Source organism: Lingula anatina, chromosome 1, assembly GCF_051362555.1.
Source record: "Lingula anatina isolate TDL-2025a chromosome 1, LinAna3.0, whole genome shotgun sequence".
In the NCBI taxonomy this organism is placed as follows: domain Eukaryota; kingdom Metazoa; phylum Brachiopoda; class Lingulata; order Lingulida; family Lingulidae; genus Lingula; species Lingula anatina.
Genome location: NC_141767.1, coordinates 44,930,793 through 44,954,740, shown reverse-complemented (window position 1 = coordinate 44,954,740; position 23,948 = coordinate 44,930,793). Strand labels below are relative to the sequence as shown.

The following is a 23,948-nucleotide window of genomic DNA, read 5'->3' as shown; positions in this document are numbered from 1 at the left end:
CCCAGTCTTGCTAGAACCTCTCTAGGGTTACTTCAAATAATCTTATTGATTTTCTCCAATAGGAAAATTAATGTTGAATTTAAGCAATCATGCCTAATAGCCAGTTGGGTCATTCATGAAACAGTACTGAGAGTAGAAAGTTTAGAGGCAAGGAGAAGAGGTTTGTCAAAGGGCTGTGGTTTGAAATGCTGTGTTGAGAATCAAAGTGATTGTTATGAGGTTGTCAGGCAGGTCACTGTGTCTGGTGTCATTTATTTTGATCTAGACAGTCTACATAAAGTTTGCTGACAAGTAAAAGGCAAGTAAAGAAGAAATGTCATGAAATGTCATGAAAAAGGCTTGACATATAATTGTAATGGAATGGACTTAAGTGTGATTATTTTGAAATTGTCTGTCATACATCATCTCTTATTTGTCATGACCTGTGTGATGAGGTCCTCATTAAATTTTATATACAAAAACATCCACATTGATGTAAGCTAGACAATTGGAATATCATGTATCATGTTGCGTTATGTATTATCTTGAGATGCATTTAAAGGTGTTCAACTTTACGCTCTTCTCTCAGTGTATATGAGCAACCAGGGATAGGAAGTTGTCACCTCGTAGAAGATTTTCTTTTAAATTGACAGGAAAGTTTATAAAGTTTCTTTTCTGTAATGTGTCTGAAAGACAGTGACATTTTAATTAGAAATGGTAGTTAGGGAAAGGTTTTTGAAATCTGAATTCTCCTTATTGACCTTAGAGAATGGTAAGGATGAAAAATAATGGTTTGCAGATCTTCTTTTGTAAGCTAGTTTTCAGATGGAACCTTTTTAGAATATTGTTTTCAAAAATAAAATGATTTGCTTGACCTGGAAATAGACTGTTGCAGCAGGAGCATTATTCATGCACTGTTGAACAGCTAGCTCCCACAGAGAGATTGCTCTGATCAACACAATATTGGTTACCCTTATTCTGCCTGCTTTGGATCTTGTCAGGAGATGAAGTCATGACATTAGTACAGCACAGTGATTATTAAAGTGCTACATATTTAGCCTTGGAAACATAAACTGCAATGCTCTAATTGTATCTTTGCCATTGTGTCTTATGCAAGATTCTCAATAATCATTATCCACCGTTTTATTCTCTATACAAAGAAGACCATTGATGAATACATGGCCAACACATATTATTGGTATAATGGAAGTTTTTATCAAGATTGGCATCAAGTATTTCTATGATTAATGAGGAAGCTACTTTTCCCTGTGAAATGTGTGGGTGGTTGTAAAATGTCTTACTTCAAGCAATTCTGCAGTTGGTGTTTTATTTGATGAAAGGATTGCCTGCATTAGAAATAATCACAATAAAACAGTTTTAGGGCTTGAAGAAATGACTCAGATATTGTATTGTAATTTTCTGTGAATTAAAGCCTGGTTGACTTTGCAGATGTTCTTTAAACATTTGCTATTTGAAAAGTTCAAATCAGTGTGTAATTTAAAGAAGGGTTGTTCTTTTGTTGTTGTTGAATGAAATTTTTAACTAGATTGAATTGTTTTTCTGTAGTCTCATATGTTTCAGTTGAAAATCAGCTAGACAGGTAAAAGTCAAGATAAAACTGACATAAATAGTGTGATTTTTCTCTTTTGTTTTACATAGCTTATGCAAGCAGCTAAAGAAAAGCAAAAAGAACTGGATGCTGCCCACAAGGAGGCCTTGAATAAGCTACAGGAGAAAGAACAACTAGCTACTTCATTGCAGAAGGTAAAAAAGATCTTATTTCCCAGCAGTTGTGTGTTATCAGATATATCTCATGTTTCTATGCCTTTACCACAGATTGCTTTTACCAGAAGCTATTGTATCCAGAATGTTCAGTGACATATCTTATATTTTCAGGAAAAAGATGAAGCTTCCAAGGAAAGTCAAAATATTATTGAAAGTCTCCAGGTAAGCAAAATAATCTATACTTAACTTTTCAGTTGTTTTCAAACAGAAAATTGCTTTTTGTTTTTCTATAAAAAAAAAAGGACATACAGACGAGAATAGGTAGAGCTTCTAGACATTATGAATTCAACCATCAGAAAGAAAAAGGATTTGGCTGTACCTATTTATGTGTATTTGCAGGGCAAGATTGAAGCTCTGGAGAAGCAATGTGAGCTCCAGTCTGCACAGCATAATGATCTCCTCAAGGAGCTGTCCATGCTCAAACTGCAGGCAGAAGCTGTTGCTAAAACAACAAAGGTGTCTGCTGAAGTACAGGTTGACTTGGAAACATCTCCCCCATCAGCCGGCAAACTTGCTCCCCAGAAACCACCAAGAAAGAAAAAGATAGCTATGAAGAGAGACCTCATAGATGGTAAGATGTGTAGTGACTACGGGGGAAAAAAACAGAGATGTAATGATGTATGCATGTCACAAAATTCACTTGAAAAAATGAAGTAAATTGCTCTGAGGATAGATACCTCAGGACAGATTTCACTGAGTCGAGATAATATGAAATGACACTCATGTGAATAACAGATAACAATTCAGTCTCGCAGAAAAAATAATGCAGTTATTAATGACTGTACATTTCTGCATTTAATTCAGCTGACAGGCTACCACATTTAATTTACTTAATGTCTTCCATTGCTTGAAAATGATATTTGGAAGTACATAAAATGAATATAGCATTGCCTTATTTGAGGTACCCTTGAAATTCTGTGATTTTTTTATGAGCCTCAATACACATTGTATGTTATAATTTTTTTTTCATAATTCAAGTAATTGAAGATAGATCTAGAAGCCTCTTATTTAAGTAATTCCCAGATGGGAAAAGCAGATCTGTATTTATTTGGCAAGAGTCATTTTGATTTATGTGGGTTTTTTTTCTCTAAGGGTATAATTTTAATATCTTTTTAAAGTCAACATTTTTTGCTGCAGAAAAAAATTGCCACTTATGAGTACATGCGCTCTGAGACTGACTAACAAGGGCCAGTAAAGTAAAATGTTCAAAAAGGTCATTGTTCTATGGGTTTGAAGAAAAAAATCCATTCTCTCACAACATTTTCCTCTAACTCCTAGAACTAGAAGGCAGCTCCTGGGAACACATCCTCATAGCAGATGAGACAGACAAGTCAGTTTCAGTGAGGAGGGAGGTGAACGACCTGGAGGACAATGAACTGGCAGACATTGCTGAGAAGATCAAGGTGCTGGCACTCTCAGACTCTGAAGAGGAAATGCATGAGGAGGAGGAGGAGGAAGAGAAGACAAAGATTCAAGGTAGAACTTAACTCCACAATATTTTTCTCTGATTTATAGTGTGTTATTTATTGATTTGTATTAAAGAGTGAAATATATGGAATACATTCCAAATTGAATTATTGTATGACATTTAAAATTATCAATATCTTTACCTTAACTCTGGGAATTTGATAAAGGTTTGCTAGAAAATATACTTGCCTCTATTGTTTTAAACCAATTAAATAGATTAAAAAGAGAAAGCCTCATTTATTTGGTAGGGGAGAATACATGTAGGTAGGGTTTGTTTGAATAATCTGCAAATTAATTAAAGATCAATACACTTTTTTGTTATGATAGAGCACAGCAAAATGAAAGACCATACAGAGGATTCCAAAGAAAAGGCAGAACTGCAAGAAATTGAAAAGATACTGAAAGCTGTAAGTTTAGAAGCTATGGAAAATGAATGTACCAGATGTTATTCTTGTATACTATATCAGGACTTTAGTTTGCATGGAGTGATCAATTATGTAGATGAAGAAAAAGATCAATGCAAGGTATTTTACTGTGATATCAAAGAGGATAAAGGAACAATTTATAGATTGGACAGATATTCACACTGAAGAAAAATGATGAGATGATATCTTAATTCTTGTCACAAAATTCAATACCCATTGTAGTATAGACAGTATAGCTTTATTTTTATTATTTTATTTATTTATTTATTTATTTATTTATTTATTTATTTTTTTTTTTTTTATTATTATTATTTTTTTTTTTTTTGCCTAGGATCTGAGAACTTTGATAACCTGTATCATAATAGCTATTTTAATATTTTAAAAAGGGGATATTGTCCACAATTTTCAATATTTCTTCTGATTCACATATATCAGATGTTGTAAGGAATCTCAAGGGACATTACTTTTCTTTGCAGGCTGAGCCCACCAGTGAGGCAGACAACCCTTCACTGAGGATACCCAATTTGTTAAAGAAGACGGGAGTTCAGGTCTTTGTGGCAAAGTATAGCTATGACCCAGTGAAATATTCCCCTAATGAGAATCCCGAGGCTGAGCTGGCACTTAATGCTGGAGATTATGTATACGTTAGTGGTGGTGTGGATGAAGATGGTTTCTATGATGGAGAACTCATGGATGGACGCAGAGGACTTGTGCCTTCTAACTTTGTGGAGAAAGTCACTGGTACAGAGGGGCATCAAAAATAGCTTTTTAACATAATATTCAAATGGAATATATCTTCTTTTAAGAAAGGAAAAATTCTCTGATCTGCTTACAAATTCAATGATGAAACATTAAGTATTAAGTTTTTACATGATATTCAAATAGTCTAGTATATATCTTCTTTTAAAAAAGGGGAAAAAAACTCTCTCAGCTGCTAACAAAAACTTTTACCATGTCTCATTAAAAAAAAGGCATATTGATTTATGATATGTCGGGGTTAATTTACAGATGATGAGCTGGAGGCCTTGCACACAGCCCTGATGGCAGGGACCTCAGACCAGGACAGTAGTTTTGACAACAGTCTGCAGCAGGAGCTGGACTTCAACAGCAGTGATGAGTCTGAGAAGATATCTATGGAGACAGACTTGCCTGGTAAGTGGGGATGGGGGAGGTTTGATGTAGTACATAAGATACTCATTAAGACAGACTTGCCTGGGATTTTTTTTTTTTTTAATTCTAGATTTGGATGGGTCTCAAGTATCATCCTTGTGCAACATTTTTTATTGAATTTCCCCAAAAGTTATAGAGGTTAGACTTTGAAAACAATCAATATTTCCAAATATGATACAGTGCCTTGGCAGCAGTGTGATTAAATGACATAATATTATATCATCCATTACTTCATTGTGGGTGGTTTTCGAGATATCTTGTATGGGTGAGTTGTGTGCGAGAGATAACCAGAAAGAGTTTACATAGTAGTAATGTTAGCATGTTATTTGTATCTTAGAAAGGACAACTTGAAAGGTTTATCCTGATATCATCAAAGTCACTCAGATCTATGTTACTGGCACTTATACTAATTGCTTTACTGTAGCACTGATAATGGTATGATTGTGTTTGCATAGCTGTGCTTAGCTGTTCATATGTAACTGATATGCATTATGGAACTTTATATGGAGATAAACTGATTGACAGTGTACATTCACTTTGCTTGTCACTGAACTTTATTCATGGAGCATGTCTTCTTTATGTTGTTTTAAAGCACTATCTATTTCATTCTATGCACATTTTTCATTTATTATAAATTAACTGTTATTTCTTTGTGTCAAATTGCTGGCTCTCTAGGAATCAAGTCCTAGATACACAAATTCAAAATCACATATGCCTTCCTTTCTAATTAAAAAGAGAAAAAAATCTGTCAGATTAGAAACTGTAGAATAACTAGAAATCCATCCTGTTGCCTGTAGAGGACATCCATGCCTTGAGAAATGTGTGTGACCTGCCAGACAGCGATCTAGAAGACATCGAGGAAGTTGATGAAGAAAACTTGACACAGACAGACAAATCTGATCTCACTAACTTAAGTGGTGGTAGTGGTGAGAGACGCATGGGTAAGGGGGCCTGACAAGGGCACTTGAAGCTCTGTCTTATTTTGCAACTTTTGTGTTTTGTGTAATACTGCTAGTATTAGTTTTGCTTTAGTAACTTGTTGTGTCTGTTGGAATTTGCACTAAACCTCCTGTAGTATCACCTTAGAGTAGACTTCTTTTTATTAATGCTTATTCATTCATGTTTTTAAGTGGTAAATGTAGCTTTTTGTACGTTGTGTGAAATCAGTATTTTGACTCAGTGTAACTTCTTGCAGAGGTCATGTTCACATGAATAAACGGACCTGCAGCTAACAGTTTGCAATAGGGGGTTCTTTTCTGAAAAAAGTGGACCTTTTACCCTCTTAGTTGACCAAACCTGTGAAATTGCATAGAACCTATTTTGTGTACTTTTTTGGAGAGGGGGAGGGCTCATAAAAGGTTGCTCTTTTGAACCAGTGAAACTCCCCTGCCCGCAGGACTGATAAACTTAGACTGGAAATAGACTCTGATAGACTGGTTACTTGAGGTAGTCTTATTTCCATTCTCAGTTCGTCAGGATGTGAACACACCCTGTACTGACGGATTGCTAAGTATTTGTGGTTAGTGTGTTTGGTGTGGCACTTTTCTTGTGTGCTGCTGTGCTTATGGCCACAATGTGTGAAGGCATATAGGGGCAATACATTCATGTCACAATACAGGGAGTTATCTTATTGATAACCCTAAAATGCTCTAAATGTTCCATGTTTAAAGCATTAACATTTTTATAAGGTAACAATTAGCTTATATTGTAAATGGGGATGGGGAGTTGCAAAGGCAAATAAGATCAAAATCTGCTTTTATAGAGTTTTACAGCAATAATTTGTCTCCCATGCCTTTAATTACGTTTGATATAGCACACTGCGATGGGATTGTGCTAGATGTGACAGTAGCTGTGCAGGGTAAGGTGAACTACCCCCCCCACCCCCACCCCCACCCCCACCCCAGAGTCCTGGCATATATCAGCCTTTCAAGATTCATGCTTTTCATATCACAAATGTTTAATATGACACCAAAGACCGATTCATTGATGGTATTTGTTTTAGAATGTATTTCAATACAGCAATTGTGAGCAATTTATATATTTATTTATTTTTCAAATTCAGATGCATTGTTGAAATCTCAAAGCCATATGATCCACAAAATCTTGAAGGGTTTTTGTGATTTCATGTAGATTTGCCTTTACAAATGAATTGAAAAAGATTTTTACATGTTCAATGGTCTTCTTTAATGGCAGGCGTTCCTGCTCCTAGAAAGTTAACATTAGAGAGACAGCTGAGTAACAGTATAGTGGTAGGCTGGAGCCCCCCTGATCACATCAAGCCCACAGATATCCAGGCATACCATGTCTATGTAGATGGACATTTTAAAACCTCTATCAAGGGTACTGAGAAGACCAAGGCTCTGGTAGAAGGAGTACAGGCAAATAAGGTAAGTCTGGTTTTGTCCATGTAAAAATGTGTTTTTATTATACAGTCGCATGATATTTTTTAAGAAAAGACTCTGCTGGTTTTCGCCTGTCTAAATGTTTTTGACTTCTACCTTTCAGATTGCTAGTTGATGCATCTTGTTTTGGTTTACTTCTTGAATAATGTATTTGATTATTAATGTATTCAGATTCATTTTAATGGAAACTGAGATCTGAGAATCCAAGACAATAACTAATTCATGGAAAACTTGCATCTTTTGTATACTTTGGAATAAATTGCTTTGGATGTTCTGTTGAGGCAGTACACATTGTTAATTTTCTCTACTTCCAAAGTTTGGATGGAATAAACATTGATTTTCTAACCTTATTTTGTCTGCAATCTGCTGTGATAGGATGGAGACAAATAATGCTGTATACAATCTTTTCTTTACATTTTAATTTTGTTATAATAGTGTGCAACATTTCATATTTTCTTTTGTCCAGCCTCACCGCATTTGTGTCCGCACAGTGATGGCCCGAGGTCAGTCAAAGGACCAGGAGTGTACCATTATGATAGGGAAAGGTGAGAAACAACTCCTACATATTGTACATTGTTTAGTAACATGCTAAAAGTTGCAGATGTTTCTGTATTGTTATTAATTTCTTTTTCACTGCTATCAAATAACCTCTCCCCTCACCAGTGAGAAAGAGGCTATATGGTACTTAATTGTTAAGAGGCATGTTTTATTTTAAAGATATATTAGGTATTTTCGTTCCATGATTCTGGTTCCTTTTTTAGACAAAATAGAGATTTAAAATTCTGATATTTTCAGAGATGTATGATTACGAAGGGAAAGATAGCACCATCCTACAACTAATAAAAAATGTGGTATTTGTACCCAGGTCTATGGAGAGTGAGTGATAGATCTCATAGTGAAAATGGAATGGCTGGGTTTATTTGCTAGTTTCTGAGCTCTTTGAACTACGAAACAGGATTTGGCATGTCTTAGGTGTTTGCCTTTACTCCAGTTTCTTGATTGATAGGTTTTGTCTGGTTGTGGAGCACTCTGGTTATGGTCAATCCTTAGCAGTTGTGGAATATATCAAGAGATGGCATTTTCCCACTTTAGGATTTAGGATTGTGCTGTTGCTAGTTTCAAAAATTATTTTTCCTTTTATTATTGATTTTGACTTGGGCATCATAGTGTAGTGGTGTTGATGGCAGGTTGGTAAATAGTTGGGGAAGTTTTATGTGTGGATTATTTATTTATTTGCTTGGTTGTTTGTCTCTTGTATGAAATGAAATGCAATTTTTTACTTGTAAAATGGTAATGGTAAGTGTTTTGGGTCTGGGAAGTGAAATTACAGTGTATATTAAGAAACAGTATTATATTCAATGCAGCATCTTTTCCAGTTTTGCATTTTTAAGATAACCATACATCGGTATCTATGATGGATTTTCTGTTGTCTTCTGTAGATGCAGCCCTTGCTCCAACAGAATTGAAAGTCTCTGCCACCACTGCCACATCTGCCATTTTGTCCTGGTATCCAGGCAACAGCAACTATCAACATGTGATCTATCTCAATGACAAGGAAGTGAGAACAGTAAAACCTGGAGTCTACAAACAGACACTTACGGGGCTCACCCCCTCTACTCAATACACAGCTATGGTGCAAGCTAAGAGTATAAAGAGTACGTACGAAGATGAAAAAAATAAGAAGAAACAGTCTTCCATGTCATCTAGTATTACCTTCCATACTCAAGCAGGAGGTAGGTGTGCTAGGAGCTGTTTTGATTTAAAACTTTGAAAGTGTAGGGCTTCGCATTGGATTACTATATTGGAAATATTGTAATGGAATTTTAAAGTGATGTTCGGAGAATGAGACATTAAAGTTGATGTAGCCTGCATTTAGTAATGGATTTTATTTAGTCAATGTTTTGTTATTGCCATATGTGGCATGAGCTTTTCTTATTTTACTACTTTAGTGTTTTTGGTAATTGCAGTCTAAAATACATTTAAATTGTTGTCATTGTTTATTGTTTCCTTCATGAAAAAAAAAAGAAAATAATTGTACTTAATGCCCTGGGTTCAGCAAAGTTCAGATCTGGTCAGTTAATTATATTGATATCTGTAGGTATCCCAGACCCACCCCTAGATGTCCAAGTGGACAGTAAGCTCCAGTCAGGATCACTAGTGGTCACTTGGCTCCCAGTGACCATCAACCCCAGTGGGACATCCAATGGAGCTCTGGTGACAGGGTATGCAGTCTTTGTGGATGGTAAGAAGATCAAGGATATTGATGGGCCCACAGGTAGGATCTTTTTTCTCTTCATTATCCAACTATTACTTCTGTTTGCTAGAGGCTTGATGATTGAAGTATTTTTGATTTGAAGTGAATTGGAGAGGAGCTAGTATTATTCTGTTTTGGCATCTAAGTTATATTAGTGAAGATGTCCATGCCTGTAGAAAGGGAGCTGTGATATTTAGAATTTTTTATAGATGTAAGTGGGTCTCTTGCTTCATTCCCTAGAAAAACTTTCTTGTAAAAAACATTGTCAAATTTGTGATTTTGAAATATTTGATATTGGAAGTTATGTCAAATATGGTGCAGTATTTCAGCTATAACTTTACTGAAAAGAAATTAAAAGTGAAAAATGAATATCGAGTTAAATTCCATTTTTATTTTAAATCCCATACAATTTCAGTTGACCAAGTGACCATCAGTTCTGTTGAGCTGTCCACTGCTGGCCAGCAGCCTAAACTACTGACCATGAGAACCAAGTCCCATGCTCAAATGTCCGGGGACTCAGTGGCAGTTAGCCTGCCCACTGGTCAGTTAGAAAAGCAAGTCAAAGTGGCCAGTGCCAAGACTATTGCAGCAGAGGCTGCTCAGAAGGTGGCTGAGAAAAAGGTAAGGGGACTCCTTGTTTTATGTTGTTTTGTTTCTTTTATGTTTGCTCAGAGTTGAAAGTTTTGGCTTCGTTCACATGGAATGTCTATTTTCTAAAAATCTATTTTCTATTCGCGGTATCTTATGATCACGGTCTGTGCCCTGAATATCCCGCGGCGTAATTACTGGCAGCGAGAGCCAGTTACTTATACAAAGCTGTAATTAATTCTCGTGGAATTAGTAATTACGCCGCAGGATATTCAGGGCACAGACCATGATCACAAGATATACCGCAAATAGAAAATAGATTTTTAGAAAATAGACTTTCCATGTGAACGAAGCCTAAATGTTCTCTTAGCAGAATTGTGAATTATATAGCTAATTTTGATGTGAGTTGAAAATGTATTTTGCCAAATTATATTTTTGCTTCAAAAAATTCTCTTAAACTTCCCACTTAAAATTGCAAGCCTATTTTTATGCTACTGGAAGGTCTCCCATACAGCATTATCAGCAGTTTTATATTGTAATTATGCTCTCCAGAAGGCAGAGGGTGGGATGTATGCTGGTGCCTCAGACTCAGATGAAGGCAGCAGTGATGACATCAACAAAGAGCTGTACAAGCCAACCACCCTCACTGCCATCAAGCCTACTCACAAGCCAGCTGTGCTCGAGGGTAGTGATGAGGATGCTGGGAAAACTGACAACAAGGTAGTTTATTCTATGCTATAAGTATATGGAGAGTTTTCACTGATCTTTGGGTAGGATTGTATTCTGTTGTATGTTACCCAACATATTGATACTGATTTGTACCTCTGGGGAAAGAGATGTATCACCCATTAAGTATGTCACTATGAACACAATGAAAACTAGCTGCAAGCATGTTTCAACCTAAAATAATTACTATTGAATGATATGCTGAGGTCTTTGATTTACATGTTTAAGTTTAAAAGGATCAATACATTATTAAACCCTTGTGCCTGTATGTTGAATGCTAAAGTGAATATATGTTTTGAACATATGGCTTGTTAATGGGGATGACATGTACAAGACTGGTAGCATAGATTTGGAGCAGTTTATAATGAAATTAAGATTGTATGTAGTCTTGGTTTGATATTTTTTCTATTTTTTTTTTTTTTTTACGTTATTTTTTTTTATTAAGATGGGGTTTCTGTTGTTTTTTTCCAATTGGTTTTAGATTGGTTGTGCTAATAGTTAAAGACAATTTTGCCTAATACTTATATGAATTAGTTTTTTCAAATAAGGTGTCTGCAGTAATTGGTATTATATGTTTTATAATGAAAGTGATAAATGTCCTCATTTTCACTAGAAACCCATTCCAACGGTGCTGTTTAGAGCCATAGAAGACAGCAGTCAGTCTGAGCTGTCAGATATCACAGAGGAGGAAGAGGGAGCTTTTGAAGAGGCTGATGAAGAGGAGGAGGCTTCTGATAGTTTCTTAGACATAGAATTTCCAGGACTGGGTGACTCTCAGAAAGCTCCTCTGCCTGCTCCATTATTGTTAAAAGGGGTAAGACTTTTTTTTTTTTTTGCTTATTGGCAAACTGATTTTGTTTTGGTAGTTACAATGACCACAGATTAAAACACAGATAAAAATAATTTAGCTTGGTTATGAAAATAAAGAAACAGCAAGTATTAATTGCTAAAGTGTATATAGTGTTCAGTTGTTTGGGAACTTTTTTTATCTTTCATCATTTGTACATATTCAAGAGTAACTGATTTTGAAAAAAAATTAGTATGATCCAAGCATAGTCTGAAAACCTGAAATGTGAACTGGGTTACAGACACATACACCCCTGTAGTAAGTTGTGACATATTGATTTCTTAAAGTAATAGTTTTTTTAAATATAATAATACTCTGAGTTATAATATACCTGATCAGTTATATTTTTATCCAGGCTACATCAGACAAAGAGGACAGAAAGAAGCATCATGGTCAAATGGTCATTTCCCCAGGTCCTAAGCCCACATTTGGGGTCATTCACCTGACAGATGACCAGCCACCCTTCCACACCAGTACCCCAAAACACAGCAGAGATAGAGATAGGCACACTAAAACTCCAGCAGAAACTACTGGCAGAAAAGACAAAGAAGTCCACAGTGAGTTTTCAACTTCTCCACTTGCTCAAGCTCTTGACAAAGAACATAAATCCGGACAGAAACACAGACACGGTTCACTGTCCAGAGAATCTTCAATTGATCAGGAGGAAACAAAAGGAAGAGAGAGATCTGGATCTAAGTCAAAGAAAGATAAATCTGATGGTGAGATTACTCCAAGGACTACTAAAGATAAAGAGAGAGATCAGACAAAAGTTACCCCAAGGGGTAGCAGACATGGCGAGCAGAGGGAACATAAGGGGGAACATAAAGATAAACATTTAAGAGAAAAGGGAGTGTCTAAAGATAAGAGTGATCAGTCACCTAAAAAGAAGGAGGGGCATAAAACTAAAGAAAAGGAGGAACACACGCCTAGAGAGAAAGGAGAAAGTGTAAAGGACACAAAGCCATTTGCCAAAGACAATGAAAGTCCTATACACAAACACAAAGAAGGCCATTCACCCAGGAAAAAGGAGGGCCTTAAAGAGAAAAAAGAACACCATGTCCCTAGTGAGGGTGGTGAACATAAACATGTGGACAAAAAGGATCATGATACATCTACAGGAAAAGACAAACATCATAGGTCTGATCATACACATCGGGATGTAACTGGACGTACATTGCAAGAAAAGAGATCTACCAGTGCCGACGCCCAACCAGCTAAGGAAGACAGTCTAGGCGTGGGTGATATTGGTGTTAGTATTAGTCCCGGGGAGGTGAGGGGGAGTTCTAGGTCTACAGATGGTTCCTTCAGCAGGACTCCACATCAGTTCTCAGTGCCATCTATTGGTAAGAATGTCAAATTGGAATAGTTCCAGATCGATTGCTCCTTGATAGATTTGTTGCCACTTGATTTAGTAGTAGAAAGACCTGTTAATCTGTTCTTGCGGGCATTAATTGGATGAAAAGCATCCTCATAGTTTGTCTGTCCTGTCTGAAATATTTACCGATTTAGAAGAAAATGAAAATGTTCACAGGTTGATGTCTCTTCAGGCAAAGGTTTTATTTCATTTCAAGCTTCAATTTTGCACTTTCATGGTACATACTTATCAGTTCCACATGATCATTTCAGAAATTACCAAGGACAGCGGCTCATCAGAAGAGGAGGGAAATTACAGTGACGATGAATTTGAAAGTTACAGCAGTGACAATGTCAGCTCTGGTCACTCTCCTCGCTATGGATACAGTCCCAGCATCCAGGGGAAAGCCCAACCCAGAGGAACACAGCATCAGCACAAACCTGGCTCTGACACTAAATATGGACCTGGTATGGACAAACGGGATGGGTACAGGGAGAGAAAAGAAGAGCCAATTAATACTCAATCTTTAGACCAAGAGTTGGCCAGCAGTTTGAAACGAGCCAAAGAAAAAGAGAAACCCACCAGTGGCACTGGGGTCCACAAGGGTGAAGAAAGGACAGGCATGGACTCATCAAAGGAGAAAAGAAAAAGTTCTGCGTCTGAGAATTTGTCCAGGAGTTCTATCAGGGATGATATCCCAGAGTCTGAGTTGATTGACTACGAGGATGATGGAGAGGGTGAGTCCTTGGAGGAGAATGCTGAAGAGATGATACCAGAGGGACCTGTACGGTTGTTCATTGCCTTGTTTGACTATGACCCTGAGGTGATGTCTCCTAACCCTGGAGCTGCTGCTGAGGAACTGCCTTTCAAAGAGGGACAGCTTATCAAGGTCGGTGAAAACTGAGATAAAGATTATACACGTTTCTTTTCGATTTAATATAAATGTACCAAATACATAAAATAAATGAATATTTTTATATTATATTTAATAAAATTGTACTTTGTCAAATTTAAAATTCAGTTTGATGTTGTAGATAGGTTTTATTCAAAAGAAATTCAATTTGATATTGTTTGATAAATAAATTCATTGGATTGTTTTGTTTAACCCAAAAAGAAATTCCCAAGAGTTATGAGATAATAATGGTATAAGGAAGCAAAAAAAAAAAACTTCTTCTGCAGTTACATTTTACCCTGCAAAGTATCACACATAATTGTAAACTGTGATAATTTGTCATTTTTTTCTCCTAAATGTATTCTCCTCAGGTATATGGAGAAGCAGATGAAGATGGTTTCTTCCACGGTGAATCAGGTGGGCGTTTTGGCTACGTGCCAGGCAACATGGTGTCTGAGATCTCAGTGGAGGATCAAGATGTGGCAGACGGTCTGCTGGAACAGAGCATGAGCCACAAACAAGACAGCAATCAACTGCCTGGTGGAAGAGAGCAAGGTCAGAATGTTATAAATTCTGAAAAATATGAAGATATTGAATGAATTTCCATGTGTTTAACCAGATTCATGCTTTCTATAATGGTTCTCAAAGAAACTCTTATTATTTTGGGACTTTCTCTCCCACTTTTAAAAAGCCTCGTACCTTTTTCTTTCAGTTCAATTATATTTTCTTTTCAAATTGTTGCAAAATATCAAATTAAAATGTTTCTCATTGCTTAAAGAATTCAAGTATGAAGGGTTTGATTTTTACCAAGGTAAATTAATCAGCTTTATCTGTCATGTATTTGTGTGTTTATACGATGGTTTTTACCATTGATCTTTTTTCCTTTTTTTCAGCATACGATGTGACCCCAGATGAAAAACATGATTCCAATGGATACCTCATCTTTCCAAAGCAAGGCCCTGCCAGAAAAATGATAGCTCTTTATGACTATGATCCTGAGGAACTTTCCCCCAATGTAGATGCAGATGAGGTAAAGATTGCACTGCCCAAATTGCTCTTCAGAACTTTTGATTGATAGCATGTCAGAATATTTAATAATTATAATAATTTTTATATAATTATTTTTCATTTGCATTTACAGTAGGTAATTGCTTTCTATTTATTTGATTGATGATTATATATTTATTTATTGGTCGAAGTATTTTTTTTTTATTATTATTTATATGTATATTGATATAGTATATTTGTGACATAGGTGGAGTTGGCATTCTCAGCTGGACAGATAATCCTGGTGTATGGTGAAATGGATGAAGATGGCTTTTTTCTCGGTGAACTAAATGGTCGTCAGGGCTTGGTACCTTCCAATTTCTTAGAGGATCTCAGAGAAGATGAGGGGGAGGAAATTGGTACTCCTGTAGTCCAAAATTCCGGCAGTGCATTGGAGGATGGAACTCCAAAGAAAGATAAGAAGGTAAATATATTGCTAGGTCAGAGGCTGGTTATGTATATATAACCCAAGGGTGTATCTAGTGCTTTACCAGATTTGGTGTGGGGGGGGGGGTCTTGCTGAGAACTAAATTATGCACACTGGGTAAACATCTAGTAATATGTTAAAATTCATATGTATTCTTGCCATAAATATTCTTTTTGAATCATTAAACTGTGACATTCCTGCATTTTCTATACTGCATAGCTTCCTGATAGATAGAGTCTGGGTAAATTAGCATTGACATGATCATTTTATTTATTTCACAAATTGGAGATATCACACCCAGTTTGTAACTTAAATCACAAAAGATTGCACGTGTGGTGTCATATCACAATTTGAAAATGGCGGATTGTTTCTTTGATATACACTTTCTATACCAGCAGTTTGTGAAAGCTTTGTGTGTTTTTGGATGTTTTTGTAACACTCGTATTATTTTCAAAGCTGTATTTGAAAGATTGCATGAACTCTCAAGTGTTTAACTGAACAAGACAAGCTTTTTATCAATAGATCCTCTTTATAAAACATCATCATTCAACACTTAGGACTGTTTTAGCTATTGTCTCCATACAGATATTCATTTTGACAATTGGAGATATATCATTTTAAGACAAGAAATATGGAGAAACTTACTAATGATTTTTTTTTTTTTTTTTTTTTTTTTTTTTTTTTTTTTTTTTTTTTGTATGACAGAAAAAAGACATGAATGTGGAATGAAGTGGTACAAAACTATAGAGAAAACTACAGATATTTGTGTATTTTGAAAAGTTTTTAACACAACTTAGGATTTTCTTCTCTTTTTTAAGGAGAAATCAGGTTCACCCCAGAAAGATGGCAAGAAAGACAAGGATGTGAGCAGTCCCGTTGCAACAGGAGATGAGAGCAAGGAGAAAAAGAAGAAAGGATTTTTTTCTAAAGGAAAAAGCATTTTTAAGAAATTGAAAAGATAATTCCATTTTAAATGAAGAGCAATTTAATACAATCAAGACATGATTGTGAAATTTCCTTAAAGAAAGTATTTTTTGCCTCCAAAAAGAGAAGGCAATTTTGAATTACTGAAACCACTGCAGTGCTTCTCCCCTTTATTTTTTGATGTGTAGAAAAAAACACAGATATGTGAAATATTTTGTTCATCCTGGCAGACAGAGAAATGCCTTAGTCATGTATTGTAGAGCTTGATTGATGATAGAAAAAAGAAAATATCAGTATTGAATTAATTGCAATGCTTATAAAACTTGTCACAAGAAGGGACTCATTTAATAGGCAAATTTTTGTTGGTAATTACAGGGTTTTTGGGCAGTGGCATTTATTTTCTTCAACAGCATGCTGTTAGATTGAGAAGATTTATTGATGTCTGTGTATTCTGCAATCCAAGCTTATATTTTTATTTGTTACAGTAACTACAGTATCAGAATTTTTTTTCTTTTTTTTTTTTTTTAACATTACAAAAGCACATATCTGAACTGTTTAAAGCTGTGAAATACTCTTCTTGTTCATTATCTTTTCTAATTTTTGTCATTTGCCAATCTCCTACATACTTCTAGTTTTATTTATATAGATACAGTAAAGGTTCAAATATTTATTGACTGGGACTGCCTCAGTGGCACTGTATTTCTACGTGGTTCATGTTACAAGTTTTTGGGGGCTATCAGCTGCTTTTTTTTTAATATATAGGGATGGTGATAGTAATTTTCAGCGTTAAACACAATTCAAGTCATATAATATGGTATTAAACAGCAAACTTCGAGATGAAAATCTGATATTATCAAGTCCACTCACTTGGTTGTCAAATGTATACAATTAAAATGTCAATATATAATCCACAAAAGCACTAAATACTGTGCAGAAGTTAACTGTTGGATGAAATTTGATAATGATAATGATTAAGAACTGCAAAAGTGGATGTCTTCCAGTTTATTATGAATATTCAAGCTGTTTGTATAATTATGAAATAAGGTGATAATTTTTCTGTTCAGTGCATTTTGATGCAAAATGATGGACACTAGGCTTTATTTTGTTGCCAGTATGTTTTTTTTCTTTTGGTTAAACAGTCCAATTAAAATATGTATTTATATGTTAGTTTTTTTTTTTTTTTTTTTCAAACAATTAATGTAATTTAACAAGGGTGATTCAAAATTGTCACAGTAAATATCTTAAATGTTAAAAAAAGACTGACCTCATTGTGGTGCATCTGTTTCTTTACAGACGCATTATCCCATACCAAAGTAATTACTAATTGCCAATCTATAAATATAATATATTTATTGTTATTGATTTTAACAATTTTCAATATTCATTTCCATGTTAATAAGTTAAACTATATGGTTTTATGTCAAGTTTGTATCATATGGCTCTGTCTTATGATATGTAATACTCTTGCGGGAGCATTGTACAATCTTTTACTTTTGTAAATTGCAGTATATTAATAATTTTCCATTCCTAAGACTGACTGTCATGGTAGACATAAAAATAATATTAGATATGCTAGTAATGATAGAAATCCATTGGGGCCAGTGCAAAGCAAGCTTCGGACAATCCAAATTAGATCTTGCATGTTTAGTTATCTTAGGGTTATGGCTAGTAGTTTGATAGACTGCAGTGCCTTCTTGCACAGGATTCTTTGAGTTTTGAGAAATTAGATCTACTAGTAGCCAATGTTAGAAACTGTCTCTGTGTGACCGCATATCATGTTTGAGACCAAGATATTTGCTATTTTGCAGTGTCATTTGTAGCTCACACCTAGTGCCTTTTAACACGATATAATGACTGGTGATGCACGTTTTAAGTCTTCACTATTAAGAGAGTAGCCGATGAATATGGATTTTTTTACCAGAAAGATATATGCACTAGTAATTTAAAATATTGTTTTGATTTATCTTGCATTGTGCTTCGATAGCGTGTTAACTCACGGGAGGTTAAAAGGCTTACTATGCCTGGTATTTGGTGCCACTACATAGTTTATTGACAACTAAGAAGGAATTAATCGGTTCGGAGTTTTTCCGCTGCCATGGTTCTGCCTGACCTTGTATTTATAGAATGTGAACACTATATTGTACGTAATTGTATAATGGAAATCCAAATAGTATTATTTATAGATACAAATGATAAATAATATTTTCAATATAAATATGTCTACCTGTTTTCCATTCTTTAATTCTTAAAATAAAGGTAATATGTTTAAAGTGATCGGTTCAATTAAAAATGAGAATCTTCCCAAGTACAGGAAGCTGGTCGTGCCGTTTTCAAACTGATGAAAAATTGATTAAGCCCATAAAGATTTGAAAAATTTCATCTATGCAACTGTTTTTATACTAGACAAGTGACGCATTGAAATAAATCCATTCTTTAAGAAGTATTTTAAAGAAACATTGCGCTCTCACGCACACATACAGATACACACGCCTTCGTTCGTGTGTCACATAACGTAGTTTCTGTATGACGTCACAAGTGAATACGTACAGCTTTTTGCTTGTCTGTGACGTTGGCAGCAAAGACAGCAACCAGAGAGTATAGCAACCAGATACAATGGCTTGTTGTTTACCTGTGAATTTTCGCATTCGCGAAAGATTTTTAGCAGCTTCGGCTTACATTCAGTCAAGATTACGAAGGCGTCGCCGACCCTTACAGGCATCAATTACAAATACGAATGATCGATCTATTGCGGTGGAAAATCATGAGAAAGTAGAACCCAAAAGGGAAGAGACTGCAACCAAGAAGAACCCCATCAAGGTACATTGAAGTTGCATCATATGAATAATGAACCTTTATCACAACAGAAGACTAGCAGATAGAGAACGCCCAGTTAATAACATGTGACGTAATATACATTTGGCCAATCAATTCAACAAGGGGAAAAATCATTTGCTTGCAAAAGCTGTATCTAACTGTTAGATAGATTCTGATAAAATTTTTGACATCACAAATAAAATAGACTAAACTTTGTAGAAAGCTGTACTTGAAATACAGTAATTGCTATTTTTCAGAGTCGTAGAAAACAAGAAAAAAGATTGGAGGATGACTCAAATATTCAATTAAAGAAATTCAGAAGAAAGAAAACCAAGCAAATGAGGTAACATCATTTCATTAATTCAAATGGTGTTTAAATTTCATTCGTTATCGGAAACCAAACATTTCATGTCTTTAATGTGATACCCCGACAAAGAGTGTCATCTAATAAACATTTAAAATTTTCTTTCAGTCCACCTCCAAACAGTGACGATTGTAAATCACCAATGGCTTCATTGCAAAATGAACTGGAGGCTGAACGATCTGAGAGGTAATTGAATTCTATATTTCGCCTTTTTCATGCTTTTGTTCTTTTTAGGACTGTTTTGTTCATGATTCAAAGTAAATGAAATTTTCTAGAAGTTTTATGCGCATTGTTGAAATATGCAAGAGACATACCATGCTGTTTTACAATTTCAGTCTACCAAAGAACCAACTCGTTTCTTTGAGAAACGCACCCCTTGAAAGAATTGTCAGCCTGAATAAATTGGTAATTTTTGTACATTTTCAATCTGTTTACAGCAAAACATTGCAACAAGAATATTGGAATAAATAACAAAATAAAATTGTGATAAAGAATTAATGGTTTTCCGTATTTTAATTGGAAGAAATATCTCCAGTTAGATTTATATTCGATAGAAAGATAAATTACGAAATGGCATTTTTGCTTAGAAGTTTGTCCGTACTACTCTGAACTTAGCTGTTGCAATCTAGAACATTAAATATAATTCGTAATTGGAGTTAATGATGATATCATAACAATATTCTAAAATTGCAGACCAACAAAACTCCAACAGCAAAATCTGCGAGGCGCGTCAGTATCACTGATCCTAATGTGCAGAAAAGTAGCGACAGTCTTCCTATTTTCAAACCAGAAAGTCCTGCCAAACTGGGTCCAACTTCAGAAAGAACAGTATATACTTTCAAGGAGGTGGAATTCAAATTGACTAAGAAAACAACCAAGGAAGATTTCAACTTCAGATCAGCTTCTCCTGGTCCCTTGAAGAGAAGCTCCTCTCCCACCATAAGCCAGACTAGCTACGAATCCAGTGAATGCGGCACTCCTAGGGTAGCTAGGGCGCCCACTATGAAGTCTGCTTATATGGAACCAGGGATATGGTATAAGCCGCCTCCCCATAAAGGTCTTCGTCCAAAAGAACGGGAACCACCATGTGCCGAGACCCAGGCGGCAATGAAGGGAAAATACTGCAAGTACCCAACGTATCTCAGGCAGTGGATTCCCTCCATCGCCTGCCAGTACGAGCTGGCCAGAAATGCCGCACTGAAAGAGGCAGCTGAGCAAGGTGTGTGTCGTATTACTTGAATATATGTGATTGTTTCATTTGTTCATAAGTTCATAAATGATAAATTAAGAAACTTATTTAATTTTCATGTTGCTGTGATTTGTAGTATGGGTAATAGCTTATCGTTTAAAATGTTTAAAAGTATGAGTCCACAGAGTTGAAGATATGACTTATGTTAATCCATTTTATTATTATTATTTATTTTATTTTATTTTATTTTATTTTTTTTTAGAGAGCGAGGAGGAGGAAGAAGAGACACATTGCTGAGCTTAGAGTACCACTCTTTCTCATCCACCAACCGGCGTTTTGACCCTTGGCCTCCAGAAACAATTAAATTAAAAAGCGAGATACATTGTACGAATTCAAAACTGCTGATAGTCTGTGTGCACAACAACGAGCACACATAAAATCTTTTGCACAAGAAGTATTTCTGACTGAATAGACCGGATTCACCCTCCCAAATATTTTGATGAAATAAATAATTCCATTCAAAATGGAATAAGTTAATAAATTTGAAAGAAATTTGTTAACAGTTTACAACAGTAGTTTGTTTTGTAGATATATGATTTATATATGTATATATGATGCCTGTATATATCTCGATGATTTGCTGTAAAAAGTGTATATATGTGCAAACATTAGCATAATTTTTGTACTTAAATGTAAAGACAAGTGAATTAAAGTAATGATAACACTATATTAAGTTTGTATTGTTTCATCTCTTAGGTGTATTATAAGAGGAAAGAAATTGATATACAACAATCATACATATAAATTATTCTATTAAATGATGCTGATATGAAAAGCAAATGCAGTAATAAGAGGAAATGGGTCACAAAAAGTGTCAGGGGGGGGTGAAGAAAATCCACAATATTATAAGGGGTAGTAACACACTTACGCACGCAGGGAGACACACAGACAAGCTTGCCTGTGAAAAAACACAAACATTTTGTATAAATACTAAGGATATAAGTATGACATAATACACTGTCATCATGCCAGAACACCTAGAACGTCAGAGAGTTGTTCAAAGCAAATATATGGCTAAAGGGTGGCAGTGAATGATACCGAGATAAAGTACTCGCATTTCACGTGAAAACACCCCTGAAACCGAAAAAGCGTACTCTTCTACGGTCACCTAACATCTCTAGGCATATATTCTTTTTATAATGTGATAATTACCAACTCGGTGTGAAACCAGTGGGAAAAAAAACGTAAAATCTCCAGAGATAACTCCAAAGATTTGAAAAATATTTATGCATACAACTGTTTTTATGCCAGCCAATTGACGCCTTGAAATAAATTAATTCTTTAAGTAGTTTAGACGGAAAAAGTATTACGCTTTCACCCACACAGATACACATGCATACGTTCGTATTGTTCTCCCTTGTGTCACATAACGTAGTTTCTGTATGACGTCACAAGTGAATACGTACAGCTTTTTGCTTGTCTGTGACGTTGGCAGCAAAGACAGCAACCAGAGAGTATAGCAACCAGATACAATGGCTTGTTGTTTACCTATGAATTTTCGCATTCGCGAAAGATTTTTAGCAGCTTCGGCTCACATTCAGTCAAGATTACGAAGGCGTCGCCGACCCTTACAGGCACCAATTATAAATACGAATGATCGGTCCACTGCGGTGGAAAATCATGAGAAATTAGAACCCAAAAGGGAAGAGACTGCAACCAAGAAGAAAACCGGGAAGGTACTTTGATGTTGTGTCATAAGAATAATGAACCCATATCACACCTTAGGGATATTAGACAGAGCCCGCCCAGTTAATAACAACACATGGCAAATTTGGCCAATCAATTCAATAAGAGGAAAATTTATTTGCTTGCGGAACATGTGTCTTACTGTAATATTCATAATAAAATATTTGTCATCATAATTCAATTCGACGAAACGTTGTGCAACACTTTTATTGATCTTTTAGGTTCGTAGAAAGCAAGAAAAAAGTTGGAGGATAAATCAAATCTTCAATTAAAGACATTCAGAAGAGAGAAAACGAGGCAACTGAGGTAACTTAATTCCATTTATTCAAATTGCGTTTAAAAACAATTCGTTATTGGAAACCAAACCTTTCATGTATTTTATGTACACGTTTTATGTGATACCCTGACAAAGAGTATTATCTAATGATAATTTATAATGTTCTTTCAGTCTACCATCAAGCAGTGACGATTGCAAAACACCAGGGGCTTCATTGCAGAATAAACTGGAGGCTGAACGATCTGAAAAGTAATTGAATTCTCCCTTTCACTTTTTTCATTTTTGTTCTTGGTAGGACTGTTTTGTTCATGATTCGAAGTAAATAAAGGTGTTGAAATATGCAAAATATACCATGCTTTATATCATTTTTTCAGTCAATCAAAGAACCAACTTGTTTCTTTGAGAAACGCACCCCTTGAAAGAATTGTCAGCCTGAATAAATTGGTGAGTTTTGTACAATTTTAAATCTTTTTCGGCAAACTGTACCAAGAATATTGGAATACATTACTTATTGTGACAAAGAAATTATGAATTTCTGTAGTTAAATTCATTTACGGCAGAAATATCTACGGTTAGATTTATTTTCACCAGAAAGGTATGCTTAAAAATTACGCAATGGAATTTTCAAAGAATTTGGTCCCTACGACTCTGAACTACAACGAATACGCTTAGCCATTGCAATCTAGAACATTTATTTATGTACCTCTGGCAGTCAATTTGTAATTAAGGCAAATGGTGATTTCAAAAAATATTCTAAAATTGCAGACCAATAAAAGTCCAACAGCAAAATCTGCGAGACGCGTCGATACCACTAAACCTAATTTGTACCAACAGTCTTCCTATTTTCAAACCAGAAAGTCCAGCCAAACTGGGTCCAACTTCAGAAAGAACAGTATATACTTTCAAGGAAGTAGAATTCAGATTTACCGAGAAAACAACCAAGGAAGATTTCAACTTCAGATCAGCGTCTCCTGGTCCCTTAAAGAGAAGCTCCTCTCCCACCATAAGCCAGACTAGCTACGAATCCAGTGAATGCGGCACTCCTAGGATAGCTACAGCGCCCACTAAAAAAGTCTGCTTATGTGGAACCAGGGATATGGTATAAGCCGCCTCACCATAAAGGTCTTCGTCCAAAGGAGCGGGAACCACCATGTGCCGAGACTCAGGCGGCAATGAATGGAAAATACTGCAAGTACCCAACGTATCTCAGGCAGTGGATTCCCTCCATCGCCTGCCAGTACGAGCTGGCCAGAATTGCCGCACTGAAAGAG

The 23,948-nt window shown here is 35.6% G+C and overlaps 2 protein-coding genes and 1 long non-coding RNA gene across 9 annotated transcripts in view; all 3 read left to right on the top strand.

The window, feature by feature from the left end:
• The window catches only part of LOC106176230 (RIMS-binding protein 2-like), a 53,007-nt gene extending 34,505 nt beyond the window's left edge, over positions 1-18,502 (top strand). For 5 of the 7 annotated variants that reach the window (XM_013558523.2, XM_087000559.1, XM_087000558.1 and 2 more), the window contains 22 exons: positions 1,639-1,743; positions 1,876-1,926; positions 2,104-2,335; positions 3,043-3,240; positions 3,559-3,638; positions 4,133-4,397; positions 4,665-4,808; positions 5,624-5,767; positions 7,020-7,213; positions 7,695-7,773; positions 8,024-8,104; positions 8,668-8,961; positions 9,327-9,503; positions 9,898-10,103; positions 10,623-10,790; positions 11,410-11,610; positions 11,999-12,986; positions 13,270-13,886; positions 14,261-14,444; positions 14,783-14,919; positions 15,145-15,360; positions 16,182-18,502. In XM_013558523.2, coding sequence (XP_013413977.2) covers positions 1,639-1,743; positions 1,876-1,926; positions 2,104-2,335; positions 3,043-3,240; positions 3,559-3,638; positions 4,133-4,397; positions 4,665-4,808; positions 5,624-5,767; positions 7,020-7,213; positions 7,695-7,773; positions 8,024-8,104; positions 8,668-8,961; positions 9,327-9,503; positions 9,898-10,103; positions 10,623-10,790; positions 11,410-11,610; positions 11,999-12,986; positions 13,270-13,886; positions 14,261-14,444; positions 14,783-14,919; positions 15,145-15,360; positions 16,182-16,325 — 4,905 coding nt within the window. In that variant the 3' untranslated portion in view covers positions 16,326-18,502. The remainder of the gene's footprint in view (positions 1-1,638; positions 1,744-1,875; positions 1,927-2,103; positions 2,336-3,042; positions 3,241-3,558; positions 3,639-4,132; positions 4,398-4,664; positions 4,809-5,623; positions 5,768-7,019; positions 7,214-7,694; positions 7,774-8,023; positions 8,105-8,667; positions 8,962-9,326; positions 9,504-9,897; positions 10,104-10,622; positions 10,791-11,409; positions 11,611-11,998; positions 12,987-13,269; positions 13,887-14,260; positions 14,445-14,782; positions 14,920-15,144; positions 15,361-16,181) is intronic. The other 2 variants (XM_087000561.1, XM_087000560.1) reach the window with 2 other exon arrangements.
• Positions 18,503-19,356: 854 nt separating this feature from the next.
• LOC147764388 (uncharacterized) lies at positions 19,357-19,870 on the top strand. Its single transcript, XR_015334427.1, has 3 exons — positions 19,357-19,444; positions 19,574-19,651; positions 19,801-19,870. It is a non-coding gene; the product is annotated as an uncharacterized LOC147764388 (long non-coding RNA).
• Positions 19,871-20,035: 165 nt separating this feature from the next.
• On the top strand, positions 20,036-21,062 carry LOC147764387 (uncharacterized). The gene is made up of 3 exons (XM_087011474.1): positions 20,036-20,062; positions 20,159-20,684; positions 20,917-21,062. The coding sequence occupies exons 1-3, from the start codon at positions 20,036-20,038 to the stop codon at positions 20,949-20,951; spliced, it is 588 nt and encodes a 195-aa protein (XP_086867600.1). The 3' UTR covers positions 20,952-21,062.
• Positions 21,063-23,948: the final 2,886 nt, after the last annotated feature.